The sequence below is a fragment of the Hyperoodon ampullatus genome (genome assembly GCF_949752795.1).
Source record: "Hyperoodon ampullatus genome assembly, chromosome: 13".
Classification (NCBI taxonomy): Eukaryota; Metazoa; Chordata; class Mammalia; order Artiodactyla; family Ziphiidae; genus Hyperoodon; species Hyperoodon ampullatus.
In genome coordinates this window covers 40,535,052-40,552,251 of record NC_136926.1, presented here as the reverse complement: position 1 = coordinate 40,552,251, position 17,200 = coordinate 40,535,052, and the positions used below count along the sequence as shown (strand labels likewise).

The 17,200-nt window shown below is 46.8% G+C and overlaps 1 protein-coding gene across 1 annotated transcript in view; it reads right to left on the bottom strand.

The window, feature by feature from the left end:
- The window catches only part of CABLES1 (Cdk5 and Abl enzyme substrate 1), a gene marked incomplete at both ends in the record, with an annotated part of 107,406 nt that overhangs the window by 63,078 nt on the left and 27,128 nt on the right, over nt 1-17,200 (bottom strand). The window contains one exon of the mRNA XM_079718250.1: nt 2,648-2,719. Coding sequence (XP_079574376.1) covers nt 2,648-2,719 — 72 coding nt within the window. The remainder of the gene's footprint in view (nt 1-2,647; nt 2,720-17,200) is intronic.

Sequence of the window (17,200 nt, the reverse complement as noted above, 5' to 3'; positions counted from 1 at the left end):
GTTCGTGCCCCGGTCTGGGAAGATCCCACATGCCGCGGAGCGGCTGGGCCCGTGAGCCATGGCTGCTGAGCCTGCGCGAGCGGAGCCTGTGCTCCGCAACAGGAGAGGCCACAACAGTGAGAGGCCCGTGTAACGCAAAAAAACAACAACAACAAAAAACCCCCATATATATTAAGTGATGTAAAATTAAATTAGGATAGAATTAAACTGAAAACTAATTTAATGAAAGATTAGCTCTTTCTCGTTTGCACTGATTATGGGATACACTTAATTATGCAAAAGGTTTTTAATAGATGCCTTGGAGCCGTTTGTTCTAGGTGCTGAGTTTAAAAGCAAGTTGGGCTAATAGCCTTCCGCCCCCGCAGTTCCCAAAACACTTCAACATCGTTACTGGTACATTCATTTCACAGAATCGGGGAGCTGGAAAGGACAGCGGTCAGCTGATCTGCCCCTCCCATTTTACAGGTGGGAAAACTGAGGCCCCAGAGTGGTAAATGAATTTCCAAAGCCACATAACCAGTTGGTAGAAGAATCAGGCCAAGAATTCAAGTCCCCTGACTCCCAAACTAATGCCCCTTCTGCTATTTTTATTTCTTAGGAACAAGTAAGTTTCTAAGTAAATATCAGAATTTTTTATTGAAGTATAGTTGATTTACAACTTTGTGTTAATTTCTGGTGTACAGTAAAGTGAGTCAGTTACATATATATACACATAAATATATATATATATATCCTTTTCCATTATGGTTTATTACAGAATATTGAATACAGTTCCCTGTGCTACACAATAGGACCTTGTTGTTTATTTTATAATAGTAGTTTGTATCTGCTAATCCCAAACTCCTCATTTATCCTTCCCCCACCCCCTTTCCCTGTGGTAACCATAAATTTGTTTTGTATGTCTGTGAGTTTGCTTCTGCAGTAAATATCAGAAATTTTTCAATTAAAAAAAAGTCCATTAGGGAAAATAAGGACTTCTTAAACTGCCAACTCCCTTGGTTTCAGACACTTTTTAAACTTTATATTTACACAAGATTTGTTGAAAATGAAGTATAGCATTCTGTAAGTAAGGGTGGGATGAAGTTACAGTTAAGGCAGATAAGCCATTTTTACTCTGCCCATTTGTGCTATCACAGGACTGAGGGGTAGAGGTCCAGCCTGGGCAGATTCTGAAAGGAGGGTACAGGGGTGATGGGGCCCATGACCAGGAACACAGCACCCAGCTCCTTCTCCAGCCCCCCTTTACCACCTGGAATCCCTGAGGTGACATTTTAGAGCCTGTGACTTTTTTTTAACCTGGTTTCCTTGGTCACAGCTACCACGTTGCTCGAACCACCACGGCTCCTTGCATCCTCTCCAAACTCCAGGGCCTTTGCAGCTCTGTTCATTGATTGGCATCAACTGTACTCAAATGCCAAAGCCACTCGGTGCCACCGGAGAATGTTTCTCCCTGACGCTCGCGGATTACTTTGGGCCACTTAATAGAGACTGACAGAAGAACACTTGTACCCAGGCCACGTGGATCACACAACCACACACCATCAGCCTAGGATGGTCCCAGAGGCTATGTGTGTTTTCAAAAAGACTTCAGAAGTGGAAATCGGACTGTCTGGCCCTGACTTTCTCTTTGGAATGATGTCGGTGATGAGATTCACAGTCACTGATGCTTCCAATCAGATCCCAGGCCTGGCCTGTCTATGCTCCACCTTTTATCCAGGTGGTCCGTGGACAAGAGCCGTGACCTGGGGGTGAAACTCCAGGCAGGGAAGGAGCTGGCTCCAGGGGGAGACGCCTCCCTCCACCTCAACATCCTCCCAGGCTCAAAGGGAGGAGCCGGGGACTCCCAATCCCTGGCCAGCAGCCAAAGCATGCATGAAGGGTGCAGATGCGGGTTCCCGTAGGAGCTGGTGCGAGGGCATGAGAGCACACACCCTCCCTCGGCTCGGCCCCATCTGCAGCCTGCCACGCATTCCCTGTAAAGCCACAGCGTCCCACAGGGGCCCGTCTTGCCTCAGCTCCTCCTGCACAGCCAGCTCAGCTGGGGCTGCGGTGAGGGCTGCAGGGGACGCAGTGTGTGTCTCCTGAACTCCAGGAGGGCCAGGTGGACCGAGGCGCAGATTAGAGGAAGGAGAGCTGCCAGTCAGAGGCCCGCAGCTCAGCAACTGCTGTCACCCAAAAAAAGATGCTTCGAAAGCACTTTCCTAATCCGGAGGGAGAAATGGAATGCTTTCAGCCCCAAGGGAGCACTCGCAGCTGACCTACCTGAGTTTCCCAGCACCTGGCTCTGGAGGAACATTGTGGCACCTGCTAATGAAGTCGGGGACTGTGATTACTGTGTCACCGCGCCTGGGAAAGCCGGGGCAAGTGACGCGCTCTTCTTCATCAAGCAGCAATTTTCAAGAGGAACAGGTAACGGCACCTGAATTCACATGCAAACTGGGCTATTCTGATACATAATTGGGATTTCATAGTGTTCTAGTTCTAATGTTCCAAAGGGCTGGGGTTTCCAAACAGAGTCTGGGGATCAGATTGTCATTTTTAGAATGTAATTCTGTAGATCAAAAACTAAAAAAAAAAATTCAAACTTTGGCCGCCACCTTGTATTACAGGCCATTCACACACACATAAATGCAACCCAAAAACTTACCTCCGTAGAGGAGCGTTCTCCTCAATATCTTCCAGGGTCTCCAAGGACGATCTCTGGGAGATGAGGCGACGTCTGCAGAGAGAGGGAAAAAAAAATCTAGGAGTTAAAACTTCATTGTGAAATGGATCAGGCATTTCTATAAAGCTAAAACTGTTCTAAAAAAATAAAGTCCACTAAGGAAAAAATCAGGCAAAAGGTGTTTTAAGAGGCTGCCATATTCCCAGCCTGTACCCTGAATGCCAAGCCCATCTTGCCTTGCTGAATCCTGAGCTTTCTCCCTGGTGGTAGGGCTGCTTTTTGGTGATTAGGGAAGTGATGGATACTTTTTATGCCGCCTAAAACCAAAAAGAGACAAGGTGCCTCTGATAGTGTATAAATTTGGTACTGTGTGCACTTTTTCTAAAGCATTAGATAGTACTGCTAAGTATTCAGATATCAGTGGTCTGAACCAGCTTTAGCTGATAAATATTAAATATTAAAACCGTACTTAATAAAATCTCAAAATCATTAGGAGGCAAGAAAAAACGTATGGTCTTTGGGCCATAATTTCGAAAGCAACTAGAAACAAGGCGGACATTATTCCCCTGGGAGAATTTCTCTGAGACCAGTGAGAATATGTATCAGGGTGTGATTAGACAAAACACAAACTCTTTCCCTCTGCTAAAGAAGTGCAAACCACCTGCCCAAACCTCCTCAATCTAGTTTCTTTTGTCAGACTGAAATAAGAATGGGTCCTAGTTAATTGAGAATATCTGGTACAGGGACCAGGCGGGATGGTGGTTGGTAATATTATAGCAAATCCGTTTGAACAAGGGCCATCACTTCATAGTAAATGATTTGGCTGAAGGGTGGTGTGGACAGAAAAATATCTGATTGGGTCTTTACCTTGGAAAACAATGGGCCTAAAATTAGAAGACTACGTCTATTTTGTGTTCATCTGATAACATTTAGGTTAAGAACATGCAATTATAACCATGTTCTAATTCATTCTAAAGAATAAAAAAATGAAACGGATGTTTTTTGCTTTGTTCTGTGTGTACTTTTTCTGACCAACCACACTGATACCTTTTTGCTTCGTGTTTTATTTTTAATAAGACAATCAGAAGGGTCATTTTTGCAAACCATTCGAGGGCTTCCTCAATTTTCTGAGAGCCTGTCTTCATGTTTTGACAGTCAAATCCTTTCTAAAACACTCAGCACACACCTCCCTGCTTCTCTCTCCAATGAGCCTCGTCTGTCCACATGTGAGAACAAGGAGCTCTCCAACATCACCTTCACTGTCTTCATGACACATGGACCTTCTGCAAGATCTGCAGTTTACTCTGTGATTAATTTATGCTAAACTTCCATTTCTGTAATATGGTATTGTTAGACTTCCAGCAGTCAGTCAGACCAGGGAGACACTGGTCTTACCTGAGGGGGTGGGGCACTGATTTTATAGGTGGGGATTTGAGAGGTGGCCAATTCATGAGGAAGTAGGACTCGCCTGTGCAGCCCCCTAAGTCCAGGGACTCAGCACGCCAGGACCCCTGTGACAACACCTGGCGGCTGTGGCTTTGAAGGAAGTGTCCAGGCCATCGTGAGGCACAGCCCCTCTAGGTGCCAGGTCTGGCTGGGACGGAGTCCCAGGCTGGGACGGGGACAAACCCCCAGTTAGTCACACTCCCACCCAGTGTAGCTCTCAGGGATAGGTGTCCCCATGCTTCCCATCCAAGGGACGGTATGATGCTACATGTGTGCTGAGTCAGACAGTCTCAGATTTCAGTCCTGGAGTCTGGAGGCTCTGGGACCTTAGAAAACTCCTTAATCCTTGAGCCTCAGTTTCCCAACCTATGACACGGGGAAATGAGAGTAAGTAAGAAACAAAGAGACATGAAGTCCTTGGCACAGGACAGTTAATGACCAGGAGCTCCTGGGATTTTCAGTTTTTTTTTTTTTGTTTGTTTGTTTTTTGCGGTACACCGGCTTCTCACTGTTATGGCCTCTCCCGTTGCGGAGCACAGGCTCTGGACGCGCAGGCTCAGCAGCCATGGCTCACGGGCCCAGCCGCTCCGCAGCATGTGGGATCTTCCCGGACCGGGGCACGAACCCGTGTCCCCTGCATCGGTAGGCGGACTCTCAACCACTGCACCACCAGGGAAGCCCGCTCCTGGGATTTTGATTGTTACTCCAGTTTCCTCCACTGGGGCTGCAGCCTGACCTGATGCCCTCCCCGCTCAAATGACTGGGGTCAGCCTGGCTGTCCCAGCTCTGGCCGCTCCTCCAACCCCTGCCAGTGGCGAGGTCACTCCCAAATGCCTTGTGCCTGAGCCAACCTGTGACACGTGCTCCTTCCACCCCTACACCCCCTTCGAAGCAGAACTAACTTGGTGTCACCTTCGCTGAGGCACTGGCCACCTATAAAATGAGAGCCCCAGGCCTCCATGCACTGCTCTTACTTAATACCAATGTCTCCTCTGCAGCTGTGATTAAAATGACATTTACTCTGTTTATCGTGGATAATGTTCTGAGTTTCGTTCTTCATTTTTTTTCTTTTTTTGGCTGCACCATGCAGCATGTGGGATCTTAATTCCCCGACCAGGGATCAAACCCTCACCCCCTGCAGTGGAAGCGTGGAGTCTTAACCACTGGACTGTCAGGGAAATTCCTCTTCTGAGTTTTTAAATCAAAAGTGAAATATTAATTTAAGTATGCACCCCTAAATTGTCATTAGACATAACATAGTCACAGGCAGAAATAAATGTATGGGTTTCAGATCCTGAAAATCCCAACAAATTCTGTCAAACTTTGAGCCTTCCTCTGCAGGCAAATGCAGAGGCACCTGTCCCCTCTGCATTTTCAGGTGACAGGTAAACAGACATTTAACATTTGGCTCAATCTGCAACCGAGGTGACTGCAGCAATTGTGCAGCTTCAAGCTCTCCCTTCCTTCAATTATCGTATCAGAGGTCCCCTGGGAAGCTCTGTGGTTGGCTCCTTGGGCAGTGAAGATACAACCAAGGCCGCAGCAAAGGCCAGGCAGGTGCATCCTTTTCTGCCCACCCACCCGACCAAGCCTGGCCTGCTGGGACCACAAAGCTGATCCCGGCTTAACTCTTGTCCTCAAGGAGCTCATATTCAAGGGGGAATCCGTGGGACCACCAGCAGGGAATTCCATTAACAACCCCTCAAGCTCCTCTGGCATTTGAGGCTGTCTCCCTTTCCCACCCCAAGAAGAGCATGGCCAGCCCTCCAGCTGAAAATGTGGCCATATGAACCCACGGAGGACACATGAGGCCCTGCCAGGCGCCCTGGGGCCCACAGGCTCCCATCCAACATTCAAACCAGGGGGTTCACCCTAGAAAACTAGGTCAATTCATAAAAGCACACAATCTGATTCCCCCATCTAAAACCCACATCCGGCAATTCCTATGCTGGAAAAGACAGATGCTATTTGGAAAATAATCAAATTAGAATACATCTTTCTATATATTTATAAAGATTTGTTTTCTAAAAGCCAGTACATCTGATATTCTCTTCATGAGTTGAACAGGTATAGATTCTCTCCCTGTCACACACAAAGAGGCACTTAAGGTCTGGATTCCTTAGAGGGAAAAAAATTCAAAACCCAAATGCCCATCTGTTCCTTTAAATTCAGCAGACGTGTGCTTCCCTTCTTCATGAACAGAACTAAGCAATATATTCTTTGAGATGCACATATAGAGCTTGGAAAGAACTACCACGGATCGTTGTAAAGACACTGTCACATGGTGCCAGAAAAACGAAGATGCGATGCCTGCTCTTCCTGCACGAGGACCTGCCCTGTGGTGGTAGCTCATCTCTGCCCCTGCCACCTGCTAAATCCTTCCAAGCTGTGTAGTAACCTTTTCCCTTGCCCTCTATCTTCAGAAAGCCCACAGTGGAAGGGAAGGCTAAGGGCGTGTGGCCCATCTTCACCAGGCACTTTTCACCCTGTAATCAGCCTCATAAACCAAGTCCATTACTGTGCAGACTCCTTACCATTGGGCACAGTTAACCAGCAGAGGTCTTTGAATATTTTAATGACTGATGAGGAATACTTAGCCTTGGGCCAAAACAGCATGCCCCCTTCTGAACCAAGAAGACATTCAGTGAGAGCCCAAGCGTTATACGTCGAAATCACTAAACGAAAGATTGAGTCCTCAGAATTCAGGGTTCCCCATCTTGTCTGACAATTATAATTTGGACCCTTCCACACTGGCCACCAACACTTCTGAGGCCGATGGGGTTCACATTCAACATTCATGTGTAAGTCAGCCTCCCTAAAGCACCCAGACTCATTTTAGAATACTACCCTTTGAATGTTGGATTCTGCCTAGGCAAGGAAATTCTAATCCATGACAAGGTTGCCTATCTGGATATCCCTACTTGGACCAAATTAATCCACTTTTCATTAGGGCTAATGGTTGATTGTGGTGTACACCAGAGTGGACTCTGGGCTCACTAATGTCCCTGCTGAACAGTGAGGCTGGGGCAGGGTCATCCTAGCTCCAGCTGGGCCCAGGGTTTAGGATGGTGATTTAGGACCAAGCTGGGATAAAGAAGGTGACCCCCAGCCTCAGCATTAGTGTCAAACAAGTAGGTAGAGTTGGATCAATGCTCTCCACCCAGGGAACATTAATAATCTCTGGGGGAAAAACACAAGCTTTGGGAGCAAGAAGGGACCCTGACCATCTGGGCCAACCATTGCTACTCTCACAAAAAGGCAATTTAGCTGTGTGGTTCCCCCCATGTATGGAGTCCCCTTCCTGGCTGTCAGGCCGCTGGAGGGCAGGGTTACCTCTTCATAGACGTGAGGGAATGAGGGCCTCACGGATCCCTCAGTTACATAAGGGATGGGCCAGCTGAGGTCATAATTACTTCAGATCTGTTCCAACAGTTATTATGACCAAAAAAACCCCAAACAAACAAAACCTCCAACCATAAAAATAACTTATTCTTATAGCCACAAGACACCCACAGACTTGTATTTTTTTTTTTTTTTTTTTTTTTTTTTTTTTTTGCGGTATGTGGGCCTCTCACTGTTGTGGCCTCTCCCTCTGCAGAGCACAGGCTCTGGACACGCAGGCTCAGCGGCCATGGCTCACGGGCCCAGCCGCTCCGCGGCACGTGGGATCTTCCCGGACCGGGGCACAAACCCGTGTCCCCTGCATGGACAGGCGGACTCTCAACCACTGCGCCACCAGGGAAGCCCCCAGACTTGTAATTTATTTGCTGTGTTACTTGGGTCCTGCTCCCACTGACCACGTCACCTCCCTCCCCCAGACAAAACTGACCACTCCAGCCAGTGAGCAGCAGGCTCTCCTCACCTGCATAGCCCCAGGGATGGAAGATGCTCAGTAAACAGCAGGGACTCGATCAGGGCCGGCTGAATAAACTAATGAAGTCCACCATCTGCCGGTGGCTGTTTGGGATTTTCCCAGAGAGCACCAGACCTTCCACTCAATGCTTTTCTATACACAATTATTACTGGCTCTTCTCTATTCAATACACAAGGTCCCAATCTGATCACCAGGAGCCCAGAAATCATCCTCAGAAAGCTTCCCATTGTCTCACTACAGCGAGAAGAAGAGGGAGGCAGAAGACCCTCATCCTGCAGGGCTGGGGTGACTGGGTGGGCAGAAGGGCCAGGGTCCCCAGCACAGCCCAGCAGTTCACAGGCAGAAGGCATGATCCGTTTAAAATGGATTCCTTATGTTTGAGTTTATTAAACATTCATCTTTCCAAATGGATTTTTCCCCCCTGCTTTTGTGACTATAAGAGTACTATGTTTCACTGTTAAAAAAAAAATTCAAATTAGGAAACGTATAAAGCAGAAACTGAGGAAATGACCTGCAAACCCCAGGGCCCAAAGAGCACCTTCTAAGAGTTTAGTGTATGTCCTTTTAGACTTGTTCCTATTTCCACATCAACTTATAAATGTGCATGCGTGTGTGTGCGTGTGTGTGTGTGTCTATGATTGAAACTATGAAAAAGACAAGAAGGGTTTGCTTTTTTAAAACCAAAGGCAACAAGGAAGAGCAGCCCGCCATGGGGTGAAGCTGGAATCTGGCTCCACTGTTGGTGACATGTGCAGTGTCTGAGCAAGATATAAGGATGGGATCTCAGAGAGACAGCAGCCAAGAGAGAATCCGGGGTCCTTCCCAGGCTGGGAAGCAGCCCCCGGGGCTGGGTGCCCTGTTCTCTGGCTCTGGACCAGCAAGTGAGAAGCAGTGAGCACAGAGGGGCTGTGCTTGATTGCTTGTAACACCAGCTACGGAGAAGGGGATCGAGGACCCCCAGTAGGATTAGGGCTCCAAGCTCACCACTGAGGCTTGGTCCTGGTGCCCGCAGGTCCAGCAGCCTTCCCCACACTGAGGTGCAGATGCGGGAATGGTGGCCCGAGACCTTTCTGGGGGCTGGAGGACTATCTCACTACCTCAGGTAAAAGAGGTACTGCAGGCAAGGAATCAGGGCTGGACAGCAAGCAGTCCCACTTCAACCTAGAGACCACGGGAGTCTTCATCCCTCAGCCTCCTTTTCTGACTCAGAGTCACAAAGCTTCCAAGGTCCCAATCAGGGCCCAGCAAGAAAAGGTGTGAGGGTCACTAACCTAGACAGCAGAGCTGGCCTTTTTAGCAGTTAGGAAATCCCTTTGCAAAATGTCATAAGATCCCATCCCCTGGTTCGTATATCTCACGTACGAGAGGAAGCTCACTACTTCAAGAAGCCCTAAAGAGAAGAACCACTATGTATCTAAGAATTGTACTTTCATTGATACGGCTTTTGCGAAAATTCTCGTTTTCAAATACCAGGCTTCAAAGTCAAATGGTAACATCCCCACTGTTCTTTCCTTCATTTCTCTAACGCAGCTTCAAGGTGTTGAGGTCACAGCACCAGGAGCTTGATCTCCAGATTCAGCAACTAAGCTGTGATAACTCTGGTCATGATTTGGCAAACTTTAAAGCCAGGATTCCAGATGCTCCTGTAGCAGAAGTCAAATCAGATTGTGCTCCTTGAAGAAGCAAACTGTTTTGTACCAATACATATGTGTTCACAGATGAGAAAGAAAAGCCAGCTGTCCCCTCTCAACAGAAGCTACAGTCTGAAAGCAAAAATGGCCTTGGCTTCAGCCTGAAGGCATGTTTGTTAGATGCATGCTCAGTTCTGCTTTCCACGATCTAAAGCTTCATCCAGCAGCAAAGGTGCTGAAACTGAGTGAGGCCCTACCTTGCTCACCTGGCAACGGCTGGTTGATAGACTGTGGAAGAAATCCCAGAGGAGAGCTGTGGAATCTGACACAGCAGTGGCGCACTGGCTGGGCCAGGCCACCAGGCTGGGGTGACTGCAGAGCACCCTGCCTGGACCCGTCAGGTCCTGCAATGCCACCGAGCAAAGAGCACACGGCTGATTTGCTTGTGCAGGAAAAAAAACCCTCTCCCCGTGGCAGCATATGTGTCTAAAGGCAGATCCATGGGCCTCCCTGGTGGCGCAGTGGTTGAGAGTCCGCCTGCCGATGCAGGGGATACGGGTTCGTGCCCCGGTCTGGGAGGATCCCATATGCCGCGGAGCGGCTGGGCCCGTGAGCCATGGCTGCTGAGCCTGCGCGTCCGGAGCCTGTGCTCCGCAACGGGAGAGGCCACAACAGTGAGAGGCCCGCATACCGCAAAAATAAATAAATAAATAAATAAATAAATAAATAAATAAATAAATAAATAAATAAATAAAGGCAGATCCATACGCAGAATACGGATGGACACAATTCACACACCACCCAGCGGTCATGGAATTTTTCTCGTAAAGGAAGGAAAATAGTTCATCTTTAAGAAAAGAAGGGCTGCGTGGATCAAGAAACAGACAAAATGCTAGGAAACTGATTTTGAATCTGGCTATATTTTAGAGTCTCTAGCTGATAATCAGGCACAAAATCAAACTGAAGTCAATACACCAAGAATTGCCAATCAGCTTGTTCAAATAAGATCTGTTTCTACATTAAAAAATATTCAGCCATTTATTTCCTACTTTTGCAAACATTTATTTATTAATGATATATCAAGTATCAAGCAGCAAGCTGGATGCTGAAATACAGCAGTGAAAAAGGTAAACACTATCCCTCCCTCATGGAATTTAAATTTATGGTCAGGAAGACAGACACTAAACAAGCAACATAATTCTAGCTGTGAAAGAGATTAACACAAAGGATGAAGAAAACAAACTACCTATAATACTGTGGGGCTACTAGCAGGATACATTTCAGTTATTTGTAAACATACTGAGTTCCTGTTTCCACATGTGTGTCAAGAACTTCCCTGGTGGCACAGGGTTAAGAATCTGCCTGCCAATGCAGGGGACACGGGTTCAACCCCTGGTCCGGGAAGATCCCACATGCCACGCAGCAACTAAGCCAATGAGCCACAACTACTGAGCCTGTGCTCTAGAGCCCGCAAGCTACAACTACTGAGCCCGTGTGCAACAACTACTGAAGCTCGTGCAGCTAGAGCCTGTGATCCGCAACAAGAGAAGCCACTGCAATGAGAAGCCTGCACACCACAACGAAGAGTAGCCCCCGCTTGCCACAACTAGAGAAAGCCCATGAGCATCAACAAAGACCCAATGCTGCCAAAAATAAATAAATTAATAAATTTTTTTTAAAAAGAAAGCAACTCCAAATGTTTACAAAGAATACAGAGACACTCGGCTTGCCTGAGGCTACGTTTGTTTCCAGGTTCTCATCAGCCTCACCAAATCCTGTAAAAACCAAGGTGTGAGGTCATCTTAGCATTTAGGGCTGTGCAGAGACAGACTTGTTGGCAGGATTTAATGACTGGCCAGGTTTTCACTCCTCAGATTCCCCACTCCACCCAGCCCACTGTGCCCTGCTGATCTTACAAAACACCCTTTCCATCATGTCATTCCCTAATTTGAAGATCCACAATGATTCCCTCTGGGATCAAGTTCAAACTCCTCTGACAAAGGGACTAGATGGGGAGATCAGAAAACAGAGCAGACACAGCACACATGGCCATCCCGAAGGCACCTCTCAGTCTTCTGTGGCATCCCAGGAAATAGAGGGGCCATGCCAGAGCCACGAGTTGACAGTGCCACATTCTAATTCCCCCTCAGCCTCATCCCGGAGGGAAGGGCCTGGCCCTGCAGCTGGAGGGAGCAAGTTGGGCCAAATGTGCAGAAGAAGAGAAACCAAGAGCAGGTGGATTGGTTGAAACAAAAATCAGGACCCAGAAAGGTTTTGGGTTTGTGTGGCCCATGAGATAAAACGACATTACCTTTACAATAGAACATTCTGGATAGCCATGGGGGTGACAAGTGGGGCCCAGACCAGGGCAGGGTGAGGGTGGAAAGGAGACGTGAGCAATGGAAAACCACTCAAAATTACAGAATCGCCTTCATCCTGGAGACGAAAGAGCCCTGTGGATCGAACAGAACCAGTCCAAGGAGTTTGGGGCCAACTCACGTATGTTCTGGGTGGGCCCCAGAATCAAAGGAATCAAATCCAGGTGCTTCTGTGAAAAGAGTGCCCGGAGCCAGGTGAAGGAGGGCGGCTGGGAACCCAGCACCTGGACCGGGAGTTTAAGGCCAGGACAGACCAGGTGTGGAGTGTGTGGGGGCAGGGGAGGGCACGAGTGAGCTTGAAGGAGAGCCAGGATTTCACTGGGAGAGGACCTCCTGGGGAAGAAGCAGCCGGGCTAGCCCCGGAGGCTCAGGGTAAACTCAGGAGGGACCTGAGGAGGGGCATGCGTGCCTCATGGGAGCTGAACAGGATGCAACACCAGGCTTTGCAAGACACAGAGGAATTCCCTGAAGCAAAGTCCGGGAAGGAGCCCAGTAGGAGCCGGGAGCCAGACAGGCCCCTATCAGATGGCTGAGGTCAGTTCCAGGAGGAGCTGGCGAGACCCCAAAGGCCAAATGAACACGCAGATGGGTGGGCTGGGGCCTGGCACCACAGTGAGATGGAACAAACACGTGTACCCATAAGCGTGTGTGCACCTGCGTGTGCATTTACACAGTGTTTCCTTCTGAATGAGAACAACGGAGGTGCAGGAACACCTGCAGGGCACATGTGGGGAAGCAAGGTGCAGGCACAGTTGGCTGGAGATGCTTCCTTAGACGGAGGCTGATTGCAACGGGTTCTGAGCCTTCCAAAGACCCACAAGCATCTGAGTCGTGTCAGATGGACCCTCGGCCTCCACTCATCTCCAGCCTCTTCAGGAAGAGTGGGTCATCCTGGACCCTCTTCTCTGTACTCAGGACGGGGCCTTCTCTTAAACAGTCCACCCTGACAATAGCCCAAGCATCGGTGACCTCACCTTTCTTTCCCAGTCATTAGGAGGACTTAACTGTTGCTTTGCAAGAATGCCTTTACATGCTGAAGACCTTTTAAGTTGTTAGACGGCTGAATGGCTGCCCTCTATGTCCATAGACAGTGCTATGGGGTCTGCAGCACAAAGGCTAGAGATGGACGAGAAGAAGCCAAGCCCCGCCCCGGGAGGTGACCTCCTCTCCCCAGCTCCCCCCACCCCCCCCCCCCCCCCCCCCCCCGTCTTGAAGGGCTGAGATGTCAATGGGAGCTAATTTAATTAGAACAGCGGAGTCAGGTGGGGCTGGTTACTTCCCCGCTGGCATTTCACTGAAACTTTCAGAGGCTGCCTTCCAGCATAATCGCTCCCCTGAGTTTCTCCCTTGGTTTCCAGCTTGACCTTTCTCTGTTCCGAAGGGCTGTCAGTAGAAATGGATTCTGACAGCTCGGAAACAGCATGCAATTATTTATAGCAAATTCGGGATGGATCGAGTTTCATCAATCTTTATTTTCTGCTTTTTCCGATTAACCATGGCCCACGTTCAGTCGCAGCTTATGGAAACGAAGACTAATGCTCCCTTGTCTTTCCAGCTTCAAGCATCGGCCTCCCTTTTCCTAACGAGGGGCCCAAGTGATCTCACTCCTCTCTGGAAGGCTTTTTAAAATGCCTTGCTTCTCCTTGGCTGCCGAGGTTTATTCCCTTTATTGAAAGCTGATGGGGATTGGGCACAGCTGAATCGCTGGTCTCATGAGGGGCTTACAGGGTAAGGAATGCCCCAGGGGTGACCAAATCTTAGCTCAAAAGAAAACTCAGAATCTGCTTCACCTGCTCTTCATCCAAATGCTACCATCTTCCTAAGGCACAGGGCGGTGCCACCTGCTCTGCGAAGCTACCTCTGACATTTTCTGAATTCCTACAACATTTGGTATCTTTATTGTATTACGTGGAAATTTTGATATCTAGATACTTGTAGAATGATTGATTTTATTCTTATTACACCTTGTATCTCCAACCTGACTGCAAATACCTTGAAGAGATAACTATGTCTTCCCTTCTCTGAAAGCCCCTCGGTGACTGGCACATTACCTGGTCATAGTAGGTGCTCAATAAATCCTTAAGTACAGCATGAACAACTGTCTGTAGCTACAGCTGGCACACAAAGGGCAAGGATGGATCTTAACTCCAGGGAGTCAGATTAACACTGCTCTGAGGGACTATTCTGAGACCCCTCACCGAACCAGCAGAGGCCCAAACCATATCAGGAATGAGGTCCAAATGAAAGCTGGGAGGGATCTCTGGGATCCCCAGATCACCTGTGTTCAAACTTCTTCTGAGCAGCAGAATGTTTTTTTTTTTCAAACTAAATCTTATATCAAGTCTCCACATATGAAGCAGACTAGAATAATTATAAATTTTATAAGTAATTTTTTATATTCAAATGTATAACTCAATCACTATTAGAACAGTGAAGCTATTTTGCTGTACAAGCAAATCTGAAGTTATGGTGACATTTCTAGTCTGAGGTCAATCTCAGCATCTAGCTTATTTCTTTTGGTCTTGGTTGTACAGTATGGAGATAATCCCAATTGATACAGATAGGTAGGTGCCTATGGTAACCATTTTTAAACGTCTCAGGACCCACTTCAATTAAATAGATGTGGCAGGTGAAGCTTAGGTGCACAAAATCGACTTACTGTGGCAACATGTTAATTAATGCAAAATTAATGTATTGACAATCACCAGCATGATAGCTATGAACACTACTGAGTTTGTACTTTTCCACAGTTTTAAAAACACTTTATATATGTATATAAGTGTGTAACATACGCACATATAAATTATACCTCAAAATGTTAAACACAGAATTACCCCATATGACTGGCAATTCCATTCCTAGACATAATCCAAGAGACATGAAGGTTATACTCACACAAAAAGTCGTACATGAATGTTCACAGCAGCATTATTTACAATAGCCAAGATGTGAAAATAACCTAAATTTCACTGACTGATGAATGGATAATAAAATGCAATATTCTTCAGCCATAAAAAGGAATGAAGTACTGATACGTGCTATAAAACGGATGACCCTTGAAAACATTATACAAAGTGAGAGAGTCACAAAAGACCACATGGTGTATGATTCCAATTATATGAACTCCATAGAGGCAGAAAGTAGATTAGGGGTTGCCTAGGGTTGGGTGGGGGGAGCGGGAAGAATGGGGAGTGATTGCTAATGGCCACAGGGTTTCTTTTTAGGGTGATGAAAATGCTCTAAAATTAGAGAGTAGTGATGGTTGCACAACTTTGTGAATATACTAAAAACGGCCGAATAGTACACTATGACTGTATGAATTATCACAATCAAGCTGTTAAAGTGATATAGAAAATCTATATATGTAGGAAACTATATTCTGAGGAAAAAATTAGAGTCAAAATGAATCAACTGTTTGTGGAATTCCTTAAAGCCCTTGCTGAGCTCCTTAGTGCTCTATTGAGATAATACGATTATGAAAACTATGGATCTGGTTCCTTTCCTTTGACCAGACCTATGGACACTGAGAGCTTAGCTGACCCGCCCAGGCCAGGGCCAGATGGTCTGAAAGCAAGGACAGGGCCCAGGTGATCTCACCGTAGAGCTGGCTCCTTTCCTTTCTAATGTGGCTTAAGCTGGCCCTTTCAGGGTTTTTTTCCAGCACTCCGTAACAGGAACCAGGTGAGCACAGAAGGCGGTATAGGGGCAAACTTACCACTTTCACCAGGGCCTCGTTTTCTCCCTCGTCTCCCACGGGCATCTCCAGCTCAGCATCACCAACACTGCTGACAGACAACACGTCCGTCCCCTTTCTCCCTGCACCCTTGCAGGGCAAAAAGGGACCTCCTTACTGCACACATCAAAGTGGCATATTTGTTTGGAGTCTGAGACTTCGGCTTCCTTAACTTCCCATTTCCCTCACCTCTGGTGCAAGACACACTTGCAAACGACTCCCTTTTTATTAAAGGCTCATCCTGTTTTCTAGAGAGGAGAGAGCCTGGGAGCAACTTCCGGCCTCCAAGAAGCAAGATGCAAGACAGTACACCCTCTGAGGTGCTTCTGTCAGCGTCTGGGTAGGTAGTTTAATTTTTTAACAGTTCGTTTGGAGCCCTTTGAAAATATATTATTAGCACATTGGCCTCACCATATACCTAATTTAGCAACCATGGTTCTAATTACCAGGCTGTTCAAGAAAGGTTTCCAAAGTGAGTTTGCAGCCTGAGAGCTGTGCGGAAAACCACATGAATATTTACTTAGATGTTCTGTGGATTCAACTTATTGGATACTTGGCGAAAGCCTAACCCAGAGGTCTGAGTAGCCCTTTATGCCAGGGCTTTGGTGTGATACCACGTGGTTATTATAAAAAATAATATATTCTTTTTTAATAGAAAAGTATTTTATTAAGGTACAGTTGATGGTGTACAATATTATATTAGTTTCGGGTGTACAACATAGTGATTCAATATTTTTATAGATTATGCTCCATTTAAAGGTATTGTAAAATATTGGCTATATTCCCTGTGCTGTACAATATATCCTGGTAACGTATTTATTTTATACGTGATAGTTTGTCTCTTACTTCCCTATCCCCATCGTGCCTCTCCCTCTTCCCCTCTTTCCCATCAGTAACCACTAGTTTGTTCTCTATACCTGGGAGTTTGTTTCTGTTTTGTTATATTGTTTGTTTTAGTTTTAGGTTCCACATATAAGTGATATCATACAGTATGTGTCTTTCTCTGTCTGACTTATTTCACTCAGCACAATACCCCCCAGGTCCATCCATGTTGTTGCAAATGGCAAAATTTCATTGTCTTTTATGGCTGAGTAGTAGTCCATTGTACATATATACTCACAAATAATATATTCTTAAAAGCTTCCAAGGTGGGTGATATACCATTTTCAACCAATGTTTTCACAAAGCAACAGACTATAATCAATGCAATCAGCTGCCATTTTATTTTCCTAAGGATGCTCAGTGGTGTCATTCTTTAGGGCAGGATCCTTAAACTGGGGTCTCTGGACCTCTTAGGGGTTCTGTGCACCTTTAAAATCAGATGTAAAGCGTGTGTGTGTGTGTGTGTGTGTGTGTGTGTCCATTTTCTCTCTTTTCTAAAAGAGAATCTATGAGATCCCAAGAGAAGATTAGAAACCACTGTTATCAGGCAAAGAATGATGCTACCAGGGGTAGCAGGGGTGACAGGGCAGA